The 24,710-nt window shown below is 36.6% G+C and overlaps 1 protein-coding gene across 2 annotated transcripts in view; it reads right to left on the bottom strand.

The window, feature by feature from the left end:
- Positions 1-18,220: 18,220 nt before the first annotated feature.
- The window catches only part of gpc5c (glypican 5c), a 116,954-nt gene continuing 110,464 nt past the window's right edge, over positions 18,221-24,710 (bottom strand). For both annotated transcript variants that reach the window (XM_042718914.1, XM_042718913.1), the window contains one exon: positions 18,221-20,671. In XM_042718914.1, the coding sequence (XP_042574848.1) occupies positions 20,520-20,671 (152 nt within the window). In that variant the 3' untranslated portion in view covers positions 18,221-20,519. The remainder of the gene's footprint in view (positions 20,672-24,710) is intronic.

Raw genomic sequence — 24,710 nt, 5'->3', positions numbered from 1 at the left:
ACAATCCTAAAGAGAATCGTCTTAAAGGATTCCAACATGACATAAAAACTAGAGTTATGTTGGAAAGGAATACCAGTATTGTGAAATATATTGGACTATTTTTTAAATTAAGGAGTGCATCCCGGCCCGGCTTACACCAGATATTAACATCCATTTGAAACAGAAGGTGTAAAGAGGATTTAATGTGTTTTGGGATTAATTTATTTCAACGTCATTCAGAAACAGTCAAAAACTTGTGACCTCACAGCATCAGTAGAGTAGCTTAAATGTTCATCTTTTCTGATGCATATCGGATAAAGACAGATTTTAACATTTTACAGTCATGTCCAGTTGTAAAGATTCTAACTATTGGATCAACAGGGGCGGACTTAGTGATATGGGGGTCCTAAGCAAATTCCAGGTATGGGGCCCCAACACAATGCACTTTTACACCTAACCCTTATTTTGGTCGCTCACTCGCTCTCATAGTTTTATAGTTTATTTACCCCTTCACAACCAGTAATTAGTCAACCTGATGCTGTTTTAAAGCCATATTAAGCTACCTTTTTTTTCAGATCACAAAAGAAGATGGATATAAAAAAGCTTGCACTTGTCCATTTAATAAATTGTATACTTTTTCACTCTTTTTACAAACATAAAATTATCCTATGCAACTCCTTCCATATTTCAAATGTTCTGAAGGCTTATAATAGGGTTTGCCGAGAAACAAATCGAAAATGTAATATATTAAGTGAAAATTTCCAGCCATCTCATTTGAGCATTTATACCTAGGAGTAATCACTAAAAGCTGTTACTCACTTCCGTTCATTGCGATCTCACAACGTTCCGTTAATAAGCTCTCTACACTGCAATGAATCTCTTACATCGTATCTACACTTTGTCATAATGAGAGGATTTCTGAGCTTGCAGAACTCAGCACTTGTCAAAAATTGAGTGGATTCTAACTTAAACACATTGCGTTCAAGAAATCAACAGATATGTCTATGATTGGCTTCATTGTTTAACACTGCAAATATGTTTCGCCAATAACAGATAGGACCCCCTGGTTCCTCGGGCCCGTTCCTGCTGATCGAGAACAATATGGAAAATTGCTTACTTAAAGCAACTGCATGTAGTTTTGTGTATTCTTTGTGATGTGGAGCCTTCTACAGTTAAGTGATTTCACTGTTGTAAATCACTGGCACAATTATATGCATTTGTTGCTGCCATAAAGCAGTCTGCCCTTTTCACGGAATTTCATCGCCCGTTCACAAAACATACATGCTTTCAGAAAAGACATTTGACAGGATAGTGTGGGAAAGATTATTAGGCCTGTAAGTCAGTGCACACTGAATTGTGGAACACAGCAATTTTTTTTCTACTGCCCACAAAACATCTCTCAATAAGAGAGCTGGAAGATTATATTGAATTATTTGTGAGGGAAATAACAGGGTAAGGTCCCTGTCTCTCTATTTCATGTTACATGTAATACTCTGCCATATTTATTGCAGTCCCAGACCGTCAACCCCTCTGCGGACAGGCCAGATCTTGACACGCTTCAAAGATGCAGTAAATTTTTGAACAGGCTGCAGCTCGCCTGCGACAATACACACACCCGTAGTTACCCCTTGACAGCCACAGCATTTTCTGAGCTGTGTCTGCGGCCTGCAGTTTGACAAATATGACAGGAAACACTCCTCACACTGAGAGAAAATACCGGCCCCTGGGCCACAAACAAGAGTCAGCGGTATATTACAAAGATAATCCAGGAAATGTACTGCTGAAAAGAGAATAAAGGAGAGCGAATATGAACAGATTAGTGATAAACAGTGGCACACTTACATGGGTAAGAAATAAATACATACTTACATAACAACTGAATGCTCCAGGGACATTTGTGTGAGTGAATAGCGGGGTGTGGCCATTAAAACTGTTTCACAGTTAGTTACATGATTTGCCCTTTCTGTCCTCTAGTAGTTAAGATAATGATAATGTCGATTCTGACTTTATTTACAATGCCACAAATCTGATTTGGTTTTTAAATCATTTGGGTTTACAGTACGCACTTTCATTTTGCAAGTGATAACATCAAATCTGTTTGCTCAGACAACAAATGGAAAATTTTAATTATGTTTAGAAATTGGGGGTGTTATACATATATATATATATATATACAGTGTATATATATATATATATATATATATATATATATACAGTGCATATATATATATATATATATATATATATATATATATATTCATATAATTACCTTATATGCCCAAAACTGTAATTTCAGACTACAAAAACGAAACATTTATTGCAAAAATCCTGAATATTGTCAATGCATCATACTCTATTAAAACAGTTATTCAGGAGCAAACTAGTCTTTTGAATTGATTTGAAACTATATAAAAAACATGAAGAATTTTAGTTGAAATATACTTATACATTTTATCAAACTCAAAATGCAAATGGCATATACACTGTAAATGTACATTAAATGCTACAAAAAAAACATTGATAAGCAGTTAAATTCAGATCTTTATTAGCTACAAAATCAAAGAAAATGTAAAAGTATCTGTCAGCTGAGATCTGAATATTAGAGTTTCATAATAGCTAAACAAATGTAGCTTCTCAAATTCAGGCTCAATTCACTCATTATATAACAATCTCGAATCAAACAAAGCAAACGCCTTGATGCAGGTTTATATGGCAGCCTGTGCATGAACACAGTATTCTGTCGAGCGAGAGAGAGAGAGAGAGAGAGAGAGAGAGAGAGAGAGAGAGAGAGAGAGAGAGAGAGATGCCATTTCAGAGAATGAAGGGAACAAATTCATCTCATCTACACAAGAATAGCAGCAGTGGTGGCATATCCTCTCCCACAGAGTCAGAACTCAACTAAACCCAGCTGAATTTCATGGTGCAGTTATTACCAAAGGTCCATCAGATTTGCTGGTCTTGACCCATGCACTGGTCTCACGGTGAATGAGGTTGCCTAGTGGCATTTATGTTTGTTCAGCTTGGTCTCGGTGAGTCAGGTCTTCAGGAAGCTGAAAAGCCACTGAATGCAGTTTGGTTTTGGACCTGTATTCAGGTCTGTCCGGTCATATGATCAAAGCCTTTTGGAGAGGGCTGACTCATCCATGCCCACTCAGCTGACTGGTCATCATAATATGACATGTCTGTGATGTAACAAAAAAGACAGTCACCCTGACAAAAAACAAAGACAAAAAAAAAGTCTCTAAATATGAATCATCTACAGTTATCAGACTCTTAAAATTAAAGGTGCTTAAAAGGTTCTTCACAGCAAGCCATACACTCAAAAAAAAAATTTGTTGAATGAATGTGATTTAATCGTAGCACCCATTATGCACCTATTCAAATTAAGTAAACTTGGACTGCTTTGAATATGTTATATGAACACAATATACAGTATATTTGTAGATTAAACATGATTGAGATATGTCAATGTAACTTCTTTGCAACTAATTGAATTAAAATGTCTGTATTGTGTTAGTCTAATCAAATTTATTCTTAGTCACTCAATGTCAGTAAAGCACTTCAATTGAACAAAATTCTGCCTTGTTACATCAACTAGTTAATGTCTTGTTCATGTATGGTTTTGGTAGTTTATCCATCTTGTTGTTTCAATTAGATTTGTTTTAGATGACAGCACCAAGAAGCAAGACATTACCAAAAATTCAGTAATCTACAAAAAAACAAAAAAAAAAACCCAGAAACATGCAAACAGGCTATGTGACGTCAGAGCTAGGAACTGGGAGTACATCGATCTAGTTTGAGTTCACAGGTGGGAAGTCACGGGTTTGACTGCCGTTCCAGTGCACTTTCACGGGTATAAGGTTGGAAAAACATGGGTTACGGGTTGCTTGGAACGCGGCATAATTCATTTGATTGTTTCCTAATTTAGTTACAAATAACAAGAATTAATCATTTAACAGATGTAATCTCGCTATATTCTTATTAATCAGACATATTTGTATTTTGCAAATCAAACAAGTGCCTAGTTGACTTTTTTGAGTGTAGAAGAACCATTTTTGGTTCAATAAAGAACCATTCATTCTTTAAAAAACCATCTCTTTCCTACGTTTTAATAATGTGAAGAACCTTATTTCGCCACAAAGAACCTTCCGTGAAACAGAAAGATTCAAGCCCAATTTTAAACCATTTTATAATAATATTTGAAGTTCCCTCTGAGAAGGGTGACGTGGGCTTGCTGACGTGGGGTAATGTGGTCGAGCCCCTGTAGAGCTGGAGTGGTTGTCGTGGCAGGTGGCGGAAGATCTGCTACGGGGTTGTGCTGCAATAATTACACAAATAAGCTTCTCTGCCCATGTTTGCTCCAGACAGACGCATTCAAGTTTTATTGGATCTGACCATGAAAGAGCCTTCTGCCTAATGAGGAACAGGAGCCCTGTGTGTGTTTGTGGGGGGATTACAAAGCTATAGTTTGGGGACAAAATTGTCCCCAGAAGATTGCTAAACCTGACAAAACCTCCCTCCAGCGACATCTAAGATGGAAAGCTTTCCTTTAGGGTAGGGTTAGGGTTAATCTATATTCGTTAGCTTTATACGATAACAATGATGGTATTGGTGTGGAACATGTTCAAAGATTCATTGATGTGAAATCAAGGAATTGATGGTTTTAGGCCCTCCTCTTAACACACACACACATTTGGGCTGAAGAATTTGAAGTGAAAAATAAACAGAGGTGTGACAGTAAAGAGGACGGCGATGGTAAAACATTTAACAAAGTATGAAAGCTGAGAAGTGTTCAGCAAAAAAAAGAAAAGAGAGAAGTTCATATATTTTTTAACAAAGGAGCTAAAGAGAGAGAGAAAGAGAGAGAGGGTAGGAATGTGTTGGTGTGTCTCCAGGCATGCTGGCATGGAAAAGCCAAGTAATTACTGAGACAGAAACCACACTTCTGTCCCACACTCCTGAGAGTGTAGGACGCACACACACACACACCACAAAACGAACAACTTGACTAAGTGACTCACCAAATTACTGAAACTCTGTAACATTTAAAGCCTTTTTTAAAAAATTAATTTACAGTTTGTGCATGTGACAGAATATACAGTGGCAAACACATTTAGAAACTTAAGCCACATGTTATAGTGATGAATGACATTACAACAATACTGCATATCAAACCAAGCACACTGAGCACAGGAGCACAGGTGGTGTACACGTTTGCTGACCAAATACAGTGCAGCAACAGGAAGAGTCCTGCCAAAGAAATTCAGGGTTCAGAAAGTCTACTTACAAGACATGACTGTAGTTGACTCTACACCTCACCTCACCTCAGAGTCCTGGAGTAACAGCCTGGAAAGCACATCGTACACCCATTATTTGATGAAACGAGGACACACAGTAGCATGAGGCTTCTTAATTTCCAAACAGTCTGTCTGTGTTTGCTCTGTTTGAACATTATGGTCCCTTATTCCCTTATTCGTCTTGCAGTTCTTTACAAAACTTACCAAATGGCTGACCTATTAATTTACCTATTAATGAGAAAAGTTAACTTCTCATTGTTCTGCATTGACACTTAAAGTATTATTCCCTCAAAGGTAATGTATAAATCATATTAAATGATTCACGTTGATTTCATACATTACCATTCAAAAGTCAGTAAGACTTTTAATATTTTTAAAAGAAGTCTTTTATGCTTGCCAAGGATGCATTTATTTGATCAAAAATACACTTAAACAGTAATATTGTGAAATATTATACTTTAAAAGAACTATTTTGTGTTTTATTTTGAGCCATTACTCAAATTTGTAGTATTACATCGCCCTTCAGAAATTGTTCTAGGCTAATGTGGTGCTCAAGAAACAGTTCTCATTATTCTCATCAATGTTGAAAACAATGGTGCTTAGTAGTTTTGTGAAAACCGTGATAATCCTTCTTTGCTTCTATGAAAGTTTAAAAGAAGAGCATTTGAAATAAATTGTTGTAACAATGTAAACATCTTCCAAAACATTTTAAAAAGATTGCAATTTTATTTCCAAATGTAATTATTTTGTAGCATTTTAAAACCTAAAAAAAAATGTGATTTCAAGTCACTGCATTGCATTTCCTATATATTTTTGAATAAACTGACAGATAAGACAAAAAAATGAGCATCTTATCATCGGCTCACAGGTTGTGTTTACAGAAAATGTGCTCTACCAAATGACTGGCAGGCCTGCTAAAGGGTTAAGAAGGAACATCCAACTGGAGAGAAAGATGACACATGGACAGAGTGAAAGAGAGAGAAGACCACAGCGTTGGTTTCTCACAAGCTGTCTGCTATCATCAGATATTGTTAATGGCTCTCTGACATTTTGATAAATGGATATTTCATCACATCTCTCCCCTGGCACTATAAAACGGTTGATAAATCTAAGTGTTTACGCCAAATGCTCCACCAATCTCAGTCCATCTTCTACATGGATTAACTACACAACTAAACCATTTAGAGGGAACTACAAATAAGTGTCATATACTCATCTCAAGATATTTTCCAACAAGAAGGAGATGTTGAGGCTCTTTGTTCTCAATTAAAAAAACAGCTTCATTGGAAAAATGTTCTCATAGGCGATGCACACTTAAGAAAAATCAACCACACACCACAGTCTCTGCAGAACACGACATGTTTCCCGAATGATTGAGCAAAGGTCTACCACAAGCTAATGACCTCTGTCAAACCATAAAGCCAGGCGGTCTGAATGTGAATGCCTTAATGTTCCTAAGAGTTGCTTTTTAAGAGTGGAATAACACAACACCGAGATATAGCAACATACAGAGCATGAAGTATGGTTCTTACCTGCATTTATGCCATGCAATTCAGTCAGCCAAGGATTCTGGGGAAAATGTAGTTTAAAACTAAACCTTAGCAAAAAAAACCTTAGCACTCTGTTCTTGGTTAACTCTCTGTTGCTGGTCATAAAAGCCCATTCAGAACTGGATCCGAGTCAGAATTGGAATTTGAATGTTGGCTGGTTTTTTGAAAATGTCGATGGATGGATGGATGGATGGATGGATGGATGGATGGAACTATAGACAAAAATTCTTGGACAGACAGACAGACAGAAGGATGGATGGATGGATACACTTATAGTTAGATAATGGGTGGGTGGATGAATGGATAAATGGAGTGACACTTACTTTCCCAGAATGCATCAGCTGCGCTGAATTTCTTTGAATTACAATTCAGTAAATTCATGAAATGAAAGGAAGCCAATTGTTCAAATTTAAACAAAATGTTTTTATATTATTTGCTTTTCCTGCTACCATTTGCAGCACTTCTGGCCAAATAGAGGCCCAACCAAAAATTCTGATACAATGTGTATGTGTGTGTGTGCTGGTATATATGGTTTATGAGGACATATGTTTATAATGACATAGGTATTACAACATAAACATGGTTTATGAAGACAATTCCTGTGTCACCGTAAAACAAAACGCTTAAAAAAACATACAAAAGGGTGTTTTATGAAATTCAAAAATTGCCAGTAATTTTCTGTAAGGGGTAGGTTTAGGTGCAGGGTTGGTGTAGGGTGATAGAAAGTACATTTAGTACAGTATTAAAACCATTACGCCTCTGGAGAGTCCCCGTAAACCACAAATGCAAGTGTATACAGTATGTGTGTGTGAGGTTGTGCTCCAGGCAGGAGGGTTGTTTTTTTCTGGCTATTGATTAAAGGGTGTCTCCACCCCTGAGGGGGGATTGGCTTCTCTGCCCCTGCGTTTTTAAACACACTGGATCAATGAGACCTTAAACCCCCCATCTAGAACACACACACATACTCTCACATATACATGTATGCACATGGAAATGTACACTTTTTATCACACACGTTCATAAAGAGGTGGATGATAGAGATAGACATGCCAGACTTTCATCTCCATTTCAGAGAGAACTGTCCAACAAGCCTCTGCTCATGAGAGAAAGACAAGGAAAGAGAATGAAAGAGAAAGAGAAGCTGTGTATCTCCTATGAAAGATCTCTTTCTTTTTATTCTGCACAACTCTGTGTACACACTAACCATTCATGTGTATTTAATGGGCTCTTTTGTACTGGGAGAACTGGGAAAATTTACAAAACTCCAGTGGCTGGAACCACAGAGTGAAGAACCAGTGATATCTGATCCGCTCTGAGCTGAAACGATGCGGGGAATTCAGACTTTCAAAGGCATATTGAAGTAGAAAGACTTCTGAAAGACGTTGAAACATTGATTCATGTTTAGTGAGTAATGTTCAAAAATAGACACTTACAAGCTCTGAGGAAGGGGCTGTTTAAGACCCTGTTAATGACCAACGAGTCATGAATCGGTTAATATGTAAAACAAGTTCTTAAATTGTTTTAGGCTCCCTGAAGATTATTCATCACCAAATTATGTGAGACATTTCTCACATGAATTACGTGAGAGACGTTATGAGAGGGAAAAACTTGGGAGACGCTGCAGGCCTTGTGGGAAGAGTTTAGAAAGTAGTTCAGAGATGCTTTACAGTCATCAGTTGAAATAAATTTCCATACATTAGATGCAGTTCTCAAGAGAAAAATACTCTGTTGTCTTTGCATATTAAACACTACATGGCTCCTGAGAAATTCTTGCTTTTTTCTGCATTCTTTCTCACTGCAATCTAAGCATTAGCCAGTATTGCATGTATCCTCCAGATGATCCCAGAATGCATTGCAACAATCTATATGGGGGAAAAGATGCTGAACAAGTCAAGTGATTATAAATATAAACATTTTTCAAGCAATACAGAAATACTTTGAAATAAATAAATAAATAAATAAACAAACATTTTTATACATTCTATTAAATATTTGTGTAGTATTCGTATTAGTTATCATTAATATACAATACCAAAAGTATGGGGTCAATATTTTATTTATTTGTTTATTAATTTTTTTTTATTTATTTAGGTAATGTTGACAGTAACAAAATTTATATGGTTACTAAAGATTTCTATTTCAAATACTTTTCTTTTACATGCTGCATTTTTGAACCTTCTATAAATCAAAGAATTCTGGAGAAAAAAATGCATGATTCCCACAAAATTAACAACACAACTGTTTCAACATATCTGAATGATTACTAAATGATCATGTGACACTAAAAAACTGGGGTAATGGCTGCTGAAAATTCAAATTTGCCATCATGAGACAATTACCAACACTTTAAAATATCATTAAATAATAAAAAAAAAAATTTAATTGTAATAATATGTCACAATATTACTGTTTTACTGTATTTTTAATCACATAATAGAAACTTAATGATCTTTCAAAGTGTTATATACATACATAAATACACACACACACACACACACACACACACACACACACACACACACACACACACACACACACACACATATATATATATATATATATATATATTGTTCAGTCATCTCCACAGAGCCTCCATCCGGTCATAATGAGTCCATAATGAGCCAAACCATGCTGGGCCACTCTTGTATATTACTGAGCATTTGTATTCCGCAGAGTGAAAAACGCATACAGAGATGATCACACACACTCACTTCTTCCTATTTCTCTGCTGCAAAAGCTTCTCCAATCCCCCTGTCTGTTTTCATTTAATAAAGTCCAGAATATGTCCACATTCCTGTGGGATTGGCCTTTATTATCTGGCTTTGGACACGGCACATCACAATGTTTATTTCCGTTTGCCCTTCAAATAGTCATATATGAATTAATAGTTGAACCCTCCAGCTACTGCAGAGACTGAGAGCGAGACATGTGAAGGAAAAAATAGATAATAAAGTTTGAGTGCATATTTGTATGATAATCTCTACACCATTCTACAGCTCTCTGGTTCTGGCTGGCTTCACTCATGAGCTCATTACTGTCTGATTAGATCCAAAGGAAAGTTTTATTGCTGTTTCATAGCTCAGGAGACATTAAAGGATAATTCGTTAAAAATGAACTTTCTGTCATCATTTACTCACCCTCATGTCGTTCCAAACCTGAAGGATGTTCTTTGAAATGAAAAAAGGAGATTGTCAGATGTCCGAGATGCTTGTTTCCATGATGACAATAAAATGAAAAGCTGTCAAAAGCAAAAAGTCCTATAAAAGTGATCCATATAAATACTGAGCGCTATGATGGAAATCTTCATCTGTTTCACAAATGTCATTCTGGATTGGACACATTCAAACCACTACTGGTCACATGATAAATTAAAGGGGTCATTTGATGTTGCTAAAAAGAACATTGTGCTCTGATTGGCCTGCTATCCAGTGCGTTGTGATTTGCCAAATGTTTCAAGCATGTGACGGAAATGTTACGCCCCTCAACTGTTATGGCGTGTCCCGGTCAGAACACCGGCATGACAGGACAAAAACAATAAAACCTTCCATTCTATGGAAGTCAATGGAAACAGAAACTTTTTGGTTACCAAAATATCTTCTTTTGTGTTCCACAGAAGAATGTAAGTTATACAGATTTGGAACAATGTGAGGCTGAGAAAATGACAGAAGATTCGTTTTTGGGTGAACTATCCCTTCAAGCCTACATTGCTGCATATTCATGTCACAAAGAATCAGCTGATATTTAGTGGTGTTTCTTAGCTATGGGAAGATCTGAATGTTCTGCCTGTGGTTACACTGAAAGCACACTGGACAGTAGACATCTAAATTATAAATCAAAGAGAAACTGCACACAATTTTTTGGAACGCAGAAATAAAGCATGTGATTTTCCCCTGAGTTATGCCTACCACAGTCCCTCTCTCCATTCCTTCCTTCATCATGGAGGATCCAAACCCCGGATGGATTCTGAATCATAAATACTCATTAGTAATGTTGTTTCTGAAAGCAGTTAGTTCTTGATCATGTCATGATCTCCAGCCCAGCGGTCTCAATGCGGTTCTGGACTCAGGAGAGTTCAGTTTACTGGATCTGACTGAAATTAAGGTGATGTTGATGAAACAGAATAGAGACAGGGAAACTGAGACAGTGTTGGTATATCTCCAGCGGAGTTCGAGTTCATGTTTATATGCACTAGAACCATTTTACTCATCTTTTTGTATGATAGGGAGTGGTCTGAAAAGTGAGGATATGTAAATCTCTCATAACAATTAGTAGTTTTAAAGCTGCAGTTGCAATGAATACACTAATGAGACAACACTTGAAAGCTTAAAAATAGTTACTCTATATCAGTCATAAGTGTTTGATAATAAAAGGATTAGTTCACATCCAGAATAAACATAAAATCTTGATAATTTACTCACCCCCATGTCATCCGAAATGTTTGTGTCTTTCTTTCTTCAGTCGAAAAGAAATTAAGGTTTTTGAGGAAAACATTTAATGAATTTTTCTCCAAATAATGTGGACCAATGGGCAAGGCCCAAATTGCAGTTTCAATGCAGCTTCTAAGAGCTCTTTGTAATCCCAGCCAAGAAACTAGGGTCTTGTATAAATTTTCTAAAAAAAATAAAAAAACATTCTATACTTTTTAACCACAAATGCTCATCTTGCACTAGCTCCACTTCACGCATTATGTAGTCATACGTAGAGTATGCGAAAGTATCGACCCAGTGTTTACAAAGTGAACATGCAAAGATAGTCAAAGTCAAAGTCAAAAAAAAAGGTAAAACAGCAATGTCAGACAATTTTGAAGTTGGAGGAGAAAATGAGACCCTACTCTACCTTTTTGAACTGAAGTACACAGACAAAGAACTACCTACACGTGATCTTTCCAACGTGATCACGTAATGCATGAAGTTACGGATGCGCATCACAGAGCTAGTGCAAGAAGAGCATTTGTGGTCAGAAAGTATATACATTTTTCTTTTTTTTTTTTTTGGAAATGACCAATCGTTTCGCTAGATAAGATCCTTATTCCTCGGCTGGGATCGTGCTCTTGATTTCTTCTCAACTGGAAAAAGAAAGACAAGAACATCTTGACATTGGGGTGAGTTATCAGGAAATGTTTATTCGGGAAGTGAACTAATCTTTTAAGCCTAAAATATTGCGCCATCTATCTGTTCAAGATGCATATGAAATATTTTTTCCCAAATTTCTGTTCAGACAGAGTCATGTTAAAATAAAAGACATCTGTGATTTCACATACTGATGAATAAGCAAACAGACAAAACATGATAGATGGACAAAAATAGAGAAAAAGGCAGATTGGACTGGAGTTCAAGTGAATCAGAGAAAGACAGACAGGAAACGTGGGTGTGAGACAGTCAAGAATAGAGGGAGAGACCGACTGAAAAAGATTCAGAGGGAACCAGAGTAAGATAGTCGAGAACTGAGAAAAAGCAGAGACTGACAGAAAAACATCGGCGGAATAAAAGACAGACAGGAAATCAAAGATAGCCTTTGTGAGACAGACAGGAATGGGGTGCGAGTGAGTCTGAAACAGATAGACACATGGCCATACATTGCCATACAAAGGTTGGCAAGAATTTTTTTTTCACCAAGGACACATTGAAGGTGCAGTAAGCAATTTCTGAGAAACACTGTTGATAGTTAAAATCAGCACCCATGTTTAAACAAACATGTTAAGCATCACAGCTGTTTTCAACAATGCAAATCAGCATATTAGAATGATTTCTGAAGGATCATGTGACCCTGAAGACTGGAGTAATGATGCTGAATATTCAGCTTTGCCAACACAGTAATAAATTACATTTTAAAATAGAAAAATGCTATTTTAAATCATAACATATCACAATATTACTGTTTCACTATATTTTTTATTAAATAAATACAGCCTAGTGTACTTACATAGTGTGAACTGTGTTTGATGAAGAACTTGAAGCACATTCTGAATGTAGGTAAATCCAGAATTGTCCTTCAAACTGCATGTTCTTTGACCTGTGACATACTATTGACAACCACAAAAAATGATTTAAAACAAGTAGCCTGCAATTTAACCATGACGTAAAACTTCATCACTCTCACTAAAGAGTCACCCAGCTCACGTGGCAATTTTTCAACTTTTTCAACCTAATGTCTCCTCAGCTCCCATGGCTTTTTGTGACAGTGAGTTTTTTTAATCATTTGACATCGCATTTTATCATAGGTTAGCGTACTATTTTAAGGTTAGCGTACTACAGTATTTTATCATAATATAGTACGCAAACCTTTATGGCATTAAATTTAGCACCTGTAGAAGAGGAAACTGTAAAACGGGGTGCCGGAACAGTTTCTTTCGGACAGTTTAAGAAAGCAGAAAGCTCCTCCAACACATTCGATTACATTACTGACTCTCATTCGGCGCTATTTAAAGGCTGTGTGCTGGCTAGGCAGTTGTGTTGGCTCCAGCTGCTATATTAGCGTTAGCCGTGTGTGTGTGCCAGACTGACCCGTCAGCGCTACCGACTCAAGAGAGAACACGAGACACAAATAACTCTATTCCTACATGGCCTGAAAGAGACAGAGTTGATACATAAGCTAATAGCTCTGTTCCAAAACTAGTGAGCTGCCTTGTACTGTTTCAATCAATCATTCACTCGGTCAGTGCCTAGAAATGTCGCCTACGTAGGGATCTTTCTAGGTTTTGGAACAAATCCAAAATTCTAGAATTCTAAAAATTCCAAACAGTGTCTTTTAGGGCACATTTTATTTTAAATAAACATTTGCCCTAAAAGCATAGCCTTCAATATCTAAACGTTTTAAATAGAATTACTTTAAGACCAAACTGAGTACAAGGAAAGTTCCTTTAAGGGCATACACTACCAAAAGTTCAACAGCAATTTGTGTTTCTTGTGATCTGAAAGCCTATATGTATTTTAATGGATGATTGAAAGTGATTCAGCATATATGAGAACTTTATGAATTTGGATGAAAGAACACAGAGTGCGCAGTTTCACTTAAAGATGCATTTGAAATAGGCTACTGTACCAAAAATAATCACGTGTCCACACTGTGTGGGCTCACATTTATGATTCATCAACTTCTGTGCAGTCCTCAAGTGCAGAAAAATGTCTCAATCACTTCTCAGCGCTACACCCAAAATGAAGGAAAGTAGGACTCTTACGTGGATTTTCCACATTTAACAGAAAAAAATGAGGTCTTGGGTTCCATAAAAGCATATTATTCTAGACTGGTTTTCCAGATAGATGACAAGTAAAAGCTCTGCAGCAATTCATGACTTTGTATGGTCACTGTGATGAGTTACACTCAAAGATGCATAAGTGCCGTGATAGCCATCTGCGAAATCAGACAGCATGCAAGCTTATAAAAAAAAATAAACATTAAATAAATAAATAAATAATAAAAAGGAGAGACATTATGGTATTTTTACCACACAAGTACAGACCATTTATTAGGGATGATCTTTGGGTGAAAGCATTTCATAAAAAGCAAACACTATCCCCACTTCCAACAATATTCAACTGACTAGTTCAAATTACCTTGTGAGTGGATTTTGACCCATTTAATCAGAAGCATGTCCTGAATAGATAAGAAGCAGGTGGTTTGATGAAATTAATCTCGTGAATTTTGTTTTTGTGTGATTTGAAAGAGTGTGATTTTGCTTTCGCCAATCTAGGGAGGCAAAATAGTGCAGTGATGGGTACTCATGTCACCGATGACATTATGATTTTTGTTATTAATGTTATTTTCAAAAGATTAACTAAATTAATACAAAGGTTTAAATATAGTAACCATTTTTTTTTTTTTTTTAATAAAACCATGGTTTATAATTTGTAAGGGAAGTTGTAAAAGTAAGTTAGCCAGCTTACATGACATTTCACAGCTATAGTAATTGTGTATTTCTTCAGCTTATTTAGTCTAATAATATCCAAGAAGCTAAGGAATCATATGATCAGGATGTTAAAATAAACAAATATATAGATAAGCATTTCCCAGCCATGTTCGTCACTTGTTGCGGTTCCTTTAAACATTTCCGATGTGGCCTGTATGTATTTGCAGCACGTATTTGGTTGTGTTGTGAGTTTTTGCAGCACATTTCTGTATTTGGTTGTGATGCAAGTATTTGCAGTGTGTTTCTGTATTTTGTCATATTGTGAGTATTTGCAGTGCGTTTCTGTATTTGGTTGTGTTGTGAATATTTGCAGCGTGTTCCTGTATTTTGTCATGTTGTAAGTATTTGCAGTGCATTTCTGTATTTTGTCATGTTGTATTTGCAGCGTGTTTCAGTTTTGGCAGTGCGTTTCTGTATTTGGTTGTGTTGTAAATATTTGGAAAAGTACTTTTATCCCTTTCCAATGAGGAGGAGATCGCAATTTCCAGGAATTTTTGGTGGTCACAAGCCAAAACCTTATGGATCAGTCTCTAGGTGGGTTAAGGGCAGAAACAACATTTTGACCAATGAGAAGTCCTGTCTTTCCCAGGCTTGGTACCAGAGGTCTTCTTCTTGCCCTCTAAAAGGTGGCTGGCTATTGTCCTGGCATTTTTATCTGATGGCATTGGACAGTTTTCTTAAATTAGTCTACCAATATCCAATCAAAATGCAAACCTTTGTCCACTATTGTGGTCAGAGAGCAGCCCCACCACAAACTGGGCCCTGGAATGTGCTGTTGACCAAATGTAAATTTTTTTATAATATACTCACCATCATGTTGTTCCGAACCTGTAAACAAAAAACAAACAAATAAGCAACAAAAGTTGTCTATATTACTTGTGAGCAATATTCTAAATTTTCTGAAGCCATAACTCAGTGTGACGAACAAACCAACAAACAAAACTCAGTTCTTTGCTGATATTCTGAGATGTTATCTCCAACCAGATCACAGAGTCAGTGAGTTGAACTAGAGGACAGGATCTGTGAACAAATCATTCTTTCATTCTGTCAGTTCTTGCCAAAGAACCAAATGATTAGGATTATAAATCACACTCAATGAACTCTTCACAAACTGAAGTTCAATTTGCTTATGTGATCTTGTTGGTGTAATACGGGTTTGGAACTACATGATGGGGAGCAGGTCAACATAATTAATCTTCATGAATGACAAAGATGCATTGAGATAAAAAAAAAACATATATACAAGTCTTCTCTGTGAGACCCTTTTAGAAGGCCTGAGAGAGGTATGTTACCACTGAAATGATTGTAAATCATTAAGAAATTAATATATATTTTCTTTTTTTTTTAATTTATTCATTTAGGTCAGTTTTGCCCCTTTAATTACTTTAAGCCCCTTATTTAGATTTTTGTAAAATATATTTCTCTATTCAAAACTTAAATAAACCAAAGCTCTTTCTCTGATATTTTGTAAGTTTAATCAACAGTGGAGATTTAAAGTGTTGAGAAACATCATAAAATTGAGTAGAGAATCACTTTATTAGCCATTTAACCAACTTTTTATATGCGCTGTGTATATCTGATAGTTTTTCAGTAGCTTCATTCGCTGAGCCATACGTGTTCAACTGTACCAACTAAACCATGAACAAACAAACAAACAAAAAAAAAAAAAACACAGCAAACAAGCTGTAATCACAATCCATTTTACAGTCATACACAGAAATTACAGTTTGGAACATTGGTGTAAAAACATTGGCTTTGCATGGCATTACATAACTCTATTCAGGGTGCGAACTACACAATGACCTTCAACATTTATTTTTAAAAAAGGAATTTTTATAGATACACTGTAGAGTGCAACCTTAAAGAAACAATTAACCCAAATGAAAATTCTGTAATTTACTGACCCTGATGTCATTCGAAACTTGTATGACTTTCTTTCTTCTGCAGAAAACAAAAGGTGAACTTTTTAACAATATTCTGAGGGTGAAGTTGATTAAATAATAACAGCATTTTTACATTTTTTGGATGCACTCCAAATATTAGACAATGGTTGACCATCTTAAAATTTGTTTAAAGGAAATTATAAACTTTCTGACATACATTTGTGATATGTGCTATAATAAAGTCATAATGACATGACATTGTCAAAGTACAACCCAAAAATAATGACATTTTCAAAGTACAACCCAAAATTGGACCTTATGGAAACCACTCAGGTAAAAGCAACCACAAGGTAAAAGCCCAAAGCCTTTGTTCTGTCTCTAATTTGTGGGGTTTAAACCCCCGTAATTCGCACCCTGTAGGTGTATATGTGCCATCTGAGGCTAAATGGTTGGCTTGCAAATGTAAGAATGTATGAAGATTCGTGAACGTTCATATAAAAACATTATAGAACCAACATCAGAGATGCATGAGGGAAATCAAATGTAGCAATTTATATGCATTCAGACACAGCAACTACAACAACAACAAAAAGAAAGCGCATAAAATGTTTACAGACTCATTAGACCTTCTTTGCTTGTGTAAGAACTATAGCAATTTTTTAATACTGACTTTTAAATGTTAACATTATAGGAAATAAAAATGTTTTCATGTTGCTATGAACAGATTGCTAAAGAAGCTATTATAGAAAATATTTGGTATCTCTAAACATCTTGCATTGCTTTGCTTTAAGTTCATTATTTATAAAAGAAAGGCATTCTGCATATCTGTGATCTTTTTTTTTTCTTTTTAATTTTTTTTCTTTTTCATTAAACATGACAACTTTCACACAAACCTGTACCACACATTTTAAGGGGGGAGGGGGGGGGACGTTTTTTTCAGTTTGAACAAAGCAAGTTTAGTGCAATTTCAAATATGCACTTCTGTCAAATATGAACCTCATAAAACTGACAGGGTATACTTCAAATGACACAGTATATCTCAAATATGTTTAATAAACTATCATCTTTAAGTTAAAAGTGTGTTTTCTTAGAAAATCTGTGCACTTGGAAGCTAAATGCGGGAATTAAAAAAAATAAAATAAAAATAAAACGTTAAGTATTAAAGGGATGCCTTGAGCCCTTTAAATCCATGTCGTGCAAACAGGTAACAGCAAAGCCCAAGAACATTGCCAATATTTTGTAAGATATAACTATGTGTTTGTGTGGGTTTCAGTCACAGCTGAAGAAATCTTAAAGGTGCTTTATGTAGGATTGACACAGTGGTTGAACTAGGTATTGCAGTCCAAATTCAAAAATTGGAGAGGGTTTTTTCACGCGGCCCCTCCTCCTCAGACTTGACGCACACACAGGTTGCCAGATTTACAACACCAACAGGAACGAGGGCACTTGACGATGAATAAAATGAAATACGCTGTGTTTTCTGCCAACTGGCAACCCGGGGTCTCGAAATACAATTGGGTAAACTGGCAGGGGGCGGGTTTCACAAACCAAAACAGAGACCGACATTTCGGCTCGGAACGCACATTTTCAAAGGAGAATAACTGACTGTAGCATTGTTTTTCAGATAAACAAGTATTTTAACTTGGCATGTTTCTTAAATATCTGCAAACATATTATGGTATTTGTATGCTTTAGTAGAGTCAAAAACTTACATACAGCACCTTTAAAATAAGGTTTGTGTGATACTTTAACATATGTTGTCCTATAAATTCAGCGCCAGTTCAAACTATTTACAATGTGCATATCATTCATAGTTTCATTCAATAATGCTCTGTGTGTGTGTATGGTGGTAAAATCCCTTGCTTACTATGCAGACAGATTTCTGTTTTCTTTTTGTTGTGTGGTCATGAGCAATGTTTCCACAGATGCACATATTTTGTCATGCATTCCACAGTCCCATTCAGTGATGATAACAGTTGTGTCCTGATATTAGAAGTCTGTGAAGAGTGCTAACACTTAAACCACAGAGAGCACAGCTAGTCTTCCTGCTGGAGTCTTCCACATAATGGGGCTGGGAACATAATGAATCATCCTTGCAATGTGAATATTTAGCGATACAGTGTGGGTGAACTCATATGAACAGTCAGGAAATGACCTGGTCATATTTCACCGCAAAATCAAAAGAAAGAAATAAGAATATATATTAAAGAGCAGGTCATATGGGTTTTCGAAAAATATCTCCGGAAGGATAACTACCTTGCCGTTTGCAAGGTAGTTATCCTTCAATGTAAACAGTCTGCAAAGTTGTTAATCAAAAAAGTGCATGATAAATAAAGATATTGTCTCTCAAAAGAAAGAGTCGACTCAGAATCGCCTTAAAGAGTCGTTATATTTTCGAATCTTCTGCCTGTTACCGGTATATACGTCACTGGGTAACACATTAGCATAATCCCCGCGAAATACGAACACTATCTGTGTCGAGAAGATGCTGTGTTCCACGATACAACAGCAATACAATTCGAACCTTTTGTTGTGCTCATCATTTTACAGAGGACTGCTTCTCTGACCTTGCCTTTCATTTTCGTTGGCTTCTAATCTTCTTTATTTGGACCAACAAGCGTCCCTTAACCCCAACCTGTAAGTACGATTGATGCTTTATGTGTACATTTTCAACTGAGTGCTCAAAATATCTAGGTTTTTTTGTTTTTTGTGCCTATATGTGATGTACTGTATACCTAGTGCAGCTTTAGGTTTCCAGGTAAAGCACAATATTACTGTTTTACTGAAATAGTTCTGAAAATTCACCGTGAACTCACTATTTCCTAAGAATGTGTCGATTAATGTAGACTGTCGTTGTTCTCTTACTTCGTTTAATAATAAAGAATGTAGTGTAGCGCACACACTTTATCTTTATAATCATTGTGAAAGTGCTGTTTATGTAGTTATAGGGTTAATGCAGAGAGTAAAAGACCCGGTAGAGAGAGACGAGTTAGTTAGGCTGGTGCGCATGTGATACAGCTGTTCTGCATTATAATTAAAGGTTAAGACACGGAGCGTCTTTTGTATGTCGTTCTTCAGATGACGGCGTTTCCATTAACCGATGTTATTCGACTAAAACATAATTTTTTCCTCTCGCAATAAGTCATGGCAACGGATTTTGACTGATTTTGGCTACACTTGCCATTATATTTAATCGAAGGAGGCGTATGCGTGTATCTTGACAGAAGCAGCGCGGAGAGCAGCTTCAGGGACATGCCGTTGCGCGACTGGTAACACAAGCGTTAACTAGAGTGGCTGCGATCAGCTCCAGAGCCGTAACGCGGTGTAGAAGTGTGCAGTGTAAAATAGTCTAAGCATTAATGGCAGGGAAAGCCCCTTATACTTGAGAGCAGCCACATATGAAGTGTTTCTTGGAGGTTAGTACATTGAGGAATGATCATATGACCTTTTACGTACACCATGTGACCTGTTAATGCAAAAAAAAATGTTTCCATTGCAGTTTTGCAAATTATTCCTTTTTTGCATTGCCTGAAAAACCACCTCATGCGAGCATAAAAACTTTTTTGCGATATATGGGCGTTTTTGCAAAAATGACCCGTTTCCATTAAGCATATTTTCAATTCGCAATTTCAGTTTGCGCAATTTAAAGGGTAATGGAAACCGCCTACTGGAGAACAAAGTAATGACTAATAAAAAATATAACCATGAATTAATTATTTAATTGTGAATTAAATAAAGTCAAAATGCCAAATTTGTAAAATGCATCATTTTCATTACAAAATATAAATGTATTTAATTTTTTCATTTAATTTTTGTTTATTTTTTGGGGGTAAATGAGACCCTGACATTTCTTCATGATGTTCACCCATGTGTGCATGTGATCATTGTGTGTGCTTGTGGCCTTTCAGAAGGACCAGTGCAGCCCCAGAGCGAGGATGATGATGATGAAGCTGGCCATGGAAAGAGAAGCATCTGACGAAGATGTGTTCTGGGTGATGGGCGAGTCGTGGAAGGAGACCTTCACTGCTTTTTTGGATACATCAGCTTCTGTGAGAGCTGGAAAAAAGAGAAAGAGAGAGATACTAAGAGAGAGCAACAACAGTACAGTTATATGTCTGACATGGTGTCTCATTGTTGAGGCAACAGTTCCTCATCAGGAAGTGAAATTGTCAGCTAATCAGGTATACATCTGAGAAACAGAGTCCTTATTGCTGTGTATGTGTGTGTGTGTGACAAGACTGCACTTTCATATCACATGAAAAACCTCCCCTCCTTCCTTTACCCAGAATTCATCTGGGCTGCTGACTGCAGCACTCCCTCACCTAATCCTGTCTCAATGAAATGTTTTGTAACTCTGTAATATCTCTTTTCTTTAGCCCTGTCCTCCATGCCCTTTATATTCATCTCTCTCTTTATCATTAATCTTTGTCTTTCTTTCCCTTGTTTTTACCCTTTTAAAGTCCCTGCGTTTCCTCTCTCTATAGAGCGGTTCAGTCATGAAGGCAATTTGTAGGCCAACCCGGAGGCTAATTCACCATGGGTTCCCTCATGAATTTACTATGGGTTTTTAGAAAAGCGGTTAGGATTTATGGGCAAACAAACTCTGTGGCTACATTTACTTGAAGAAACTTTCACATTTTGTTCTCCAACATAAATTAAACACAGTCAAACCTCAAAAGTGAATTTGGAAGTTGAGTAGCTCAACTGAGTTCTAAACTCGCATCTTATATCTTAACATGTGAGTGTTTTCACTTTAATCCTACTTAAATCACATGACCACAGGAGGCTATCTAGGGTATCTTGGACCAAAAGGGGAGTTTCTGGAATTGCAAAACACAACTTGCTATTAAAAGCCCTCGCTATCCACACACCAAAGCGAATGAACGCTCCTGTCAAAGTTTCCACCCATTCGGCAGTGACATCCTAATGACTAATACCCCTGGCTCTCAGGCAGTCTCACGACTCCTTAAGCATCGGATTCTGCTGCCTAATACGTTTGTTGTTACGCAGAACAATGGACAATGAGCAGCCTATCCTTGGTGAGAATAAAGGTGATTGTTCTGGCGGCGGCGAAGGCCTTGCGTGTTTTGTGAGGTGTGGATGACACTGAAGGCTTGTCGACTCTAAAACAATAGAGAATGACTCTATGGTGCTTACGGCGTAAGACTTTCCATGTACTCATAAGTGTGCCCAGAAGAAATCTGCAGACTACTTTCACATTTTCTGCTCTGATTAAATGGAAAATTCTGCAGATTGTAAACGTGGTAAAAAGAGTTACACAAAACTAAGAGTAGTACACTGTTATCAAAAACTGTAAGCACATCGAATGAACCCAAAAAAAGGGGGCAAGGAATGCATAGATCCAAGACTTAAATGTTTAATTATCACCAATGAATATTTAAAATACCATTATTTATATTAAATAGCCTTCAAATTATCAAGGATTTTGCTTTTATTTGCAATACAATACAATACAATACAATACAATATAACACAATTTATTACAATTAAATTTAATCTGATAATATAATATATATAATATCTAATATAATATAAATTTTTACAATTAAATTTAATCTGATATCAAGACAACAAATAGCAATACCAATAAAGACACTGCTAAAAAATAAAAATAAGGCTTGTCAGTTTCTGAGGATAAAATGTTTAATTATTTCCATTTAATAAAAATAAATGAATAAATTCTATTATTAACATTTAATAGGCTGTATTAATATAATATAATATAATATAATATAATATAATATAAAAATAAAATTTACAGAATTAAATAATCTGTAATAAATAATATAATATAATATAATATAAATTTCAACTATTATTATTAAAATATATTAATACATGTAAATTCAATCTCATACCAAGATCCACAGTATCAACACCAACAGAGGTACAGTCGTGGCCAAAAGTTTTGAGAATTACATAAATATTGGAAATTGGAAAAGTTGCTGCTTAAGTTTTTATAAAAGCAATTTGCATATACTCCAGAATGTTATGAAGAGTGATCAGATGAATTGCATAGTCCTTCTTTGTCATGAAAATTAACTTAATCCCAAAAAAAACCTTTCCACTGCATTTCATTGCTGTCATTAAAGGACCTGCTGAGATCATTTCAGTAATCATCTTGTTAACTCAGGTGAGAATATTGACGAGCACAAGGCTGGAGATCATTATGTCAGGCTGATTGGGTTAGAATGGCAGACTTCACATGTTAAAAGGAGGCTGATGCTTGAAATCATTGTTCTTCCATTGTTAACCATGGTGACCTGCAAAGAAACGCGTGCAGCCATCATTGCGTTGCATAAAAATGGCTTCACAGGCAAGGATATTGTGGCTACTAAGATTGCACCTAAATCAACAATTTATAGGTTCATCAAGAACTTCAAGGAAAGAGGTTCAATTCTTGTAAAGAAGGCTTCAGGGCGTCCAAGAAAGTCCAGCAAGCACCAGGATCGTCTCCTAAAGAGGATTCAGCTGCGGGATCGGAGTGCCACCAGTGCAGAGCTTGCTCAGGAATGGCAGCAGGCAGGTGTGAGCGCATCTGCACGCACAGTGAGGCGAAGACTTTTGGAAGATGGCCTGGTCTCAAGAAGGGCAGCAAAGAAGCCACTTCTCTCCAAAAAAAAACATCAGGGACAGATTGATCTTCTGCAGAAAGTATAGTGAATGGACTGCTGAGGACTGGGGCAAAGTCATATTCTCCGATGAAGCCCCTTTCCGATTGTTTGGGGCATCTGGAAAAAGGCTTGTCCGGAGAAGAAAAGGTGAGCGCTACCATCAGTCCTGTGTCATGCCAACAGTAAAGCATCCTGACACCATTCATGTGTGGGGTTGCTTCTCATCCAAGGGAGTGGGCTCCCTCACAATTCTGCCCAAAAACACAGCCATTAATAAAGAATGGTACCAAAACACCCTCCAACAGCCACTTCTTCCAACAACAGTTTGGTGAAGAACAATGCATTTTCCAGCACGATGGAGCACCGTGCCATAAGGCAAAAGTGATAACTAAGTGGCTCGGGGACCAGAATGTTGAAATTTTGGGTCCATGGCCTGGAAACTCCCCAGATCTAAATCCCATTGAGAACTTGTGGTCAATCCTCAAGAGGCGGGTGGACAAACAAAAACCCACTAATTCTGACAAACTCCAAGAAGTTATTATGAAAGAATGGGTTGCTATCAGTCAGGATTTGGCCCAGAAGTTGATTGAGAGCATGCCCAGTCAAATGGCAGAGGTCCTGAAAAAGAAGGGCCATCACTGCAAATATTGACTCTTTGCATAAATGTCATGTAATTGTCGATAAAAGCCTTTGAAGCGTATGAAGTGCTTGTAATTATATTTCAGTACATCACAGAAACAACTGAAACAAAGATCTAAAAGCAGTTTAGCAGCAAACTTTTTGAAAACTAATATTTATGTAATTCTCAAAACTTTTGGCCACGACTGTACTGCTAATAAATGGAAAGCTTTGTGATTTCTGAGGATACAGTGTTCACAGTTTCATAATGACTATTAAATATCACAAATAAACTTATCAACATTAACCAGGCCCTAATGTAATATAATATGACGTGAACATTCAAAAACACATTTCACATTTCTCTCTCATCCTGCACATCATCTGGTCTCATCTTCTTCCTCTCTACTGAGGAAATCATTCAATGAATTCAAAACCACTTCATCCACTCCAGCAAACATATTTGTTTATTTTAAAAATATTTTATGCAGACTTTGCCAGCTCTGAAATAAAGAACCCAAACAGTAACGCTCTATGTGTGGGATGGAAAACAACATTCATGCCAAAAACAGCCATGATCTCATTAGCAGCCACAGGACCAAGAACAAAATCAGCCTCTGTCACAAATCTCTTTCATGCTAATAAAGTTATCAGCTCGCAATCATCACCCTGGCATTCTCAAGAACAGCAATGATGTCTGAGAGCATAATTGCCATCATCCACAGTGATTATGGGCTGAATCATCTTCTCTGAAATTTCTCAAACATTCTCCAAGTAGACCTGTGTGCTCTCTAATAGTCAAGTTTAGCCTTCTCGTTCACAGGTTCCATGCTGTGCACAGA

Source organism: Cyprinus carpio, chromosome B2 (genome assembly GCF_018340385.1).
Source record: "Cyprinus carpio isolate SPL01 chromosome B2, ASM1834038v1, whole genome shotgun sequence".
Lineage (NCBI taxonomy): Eukaryota > Metazoa > Chordata > Actinopteri > Cypriniformes > Cyprinidae > Cyprinus > Cyprinus carpio.
This window is presented reverse-complemented; position numbering and strand designations above follow the sequence as displayed.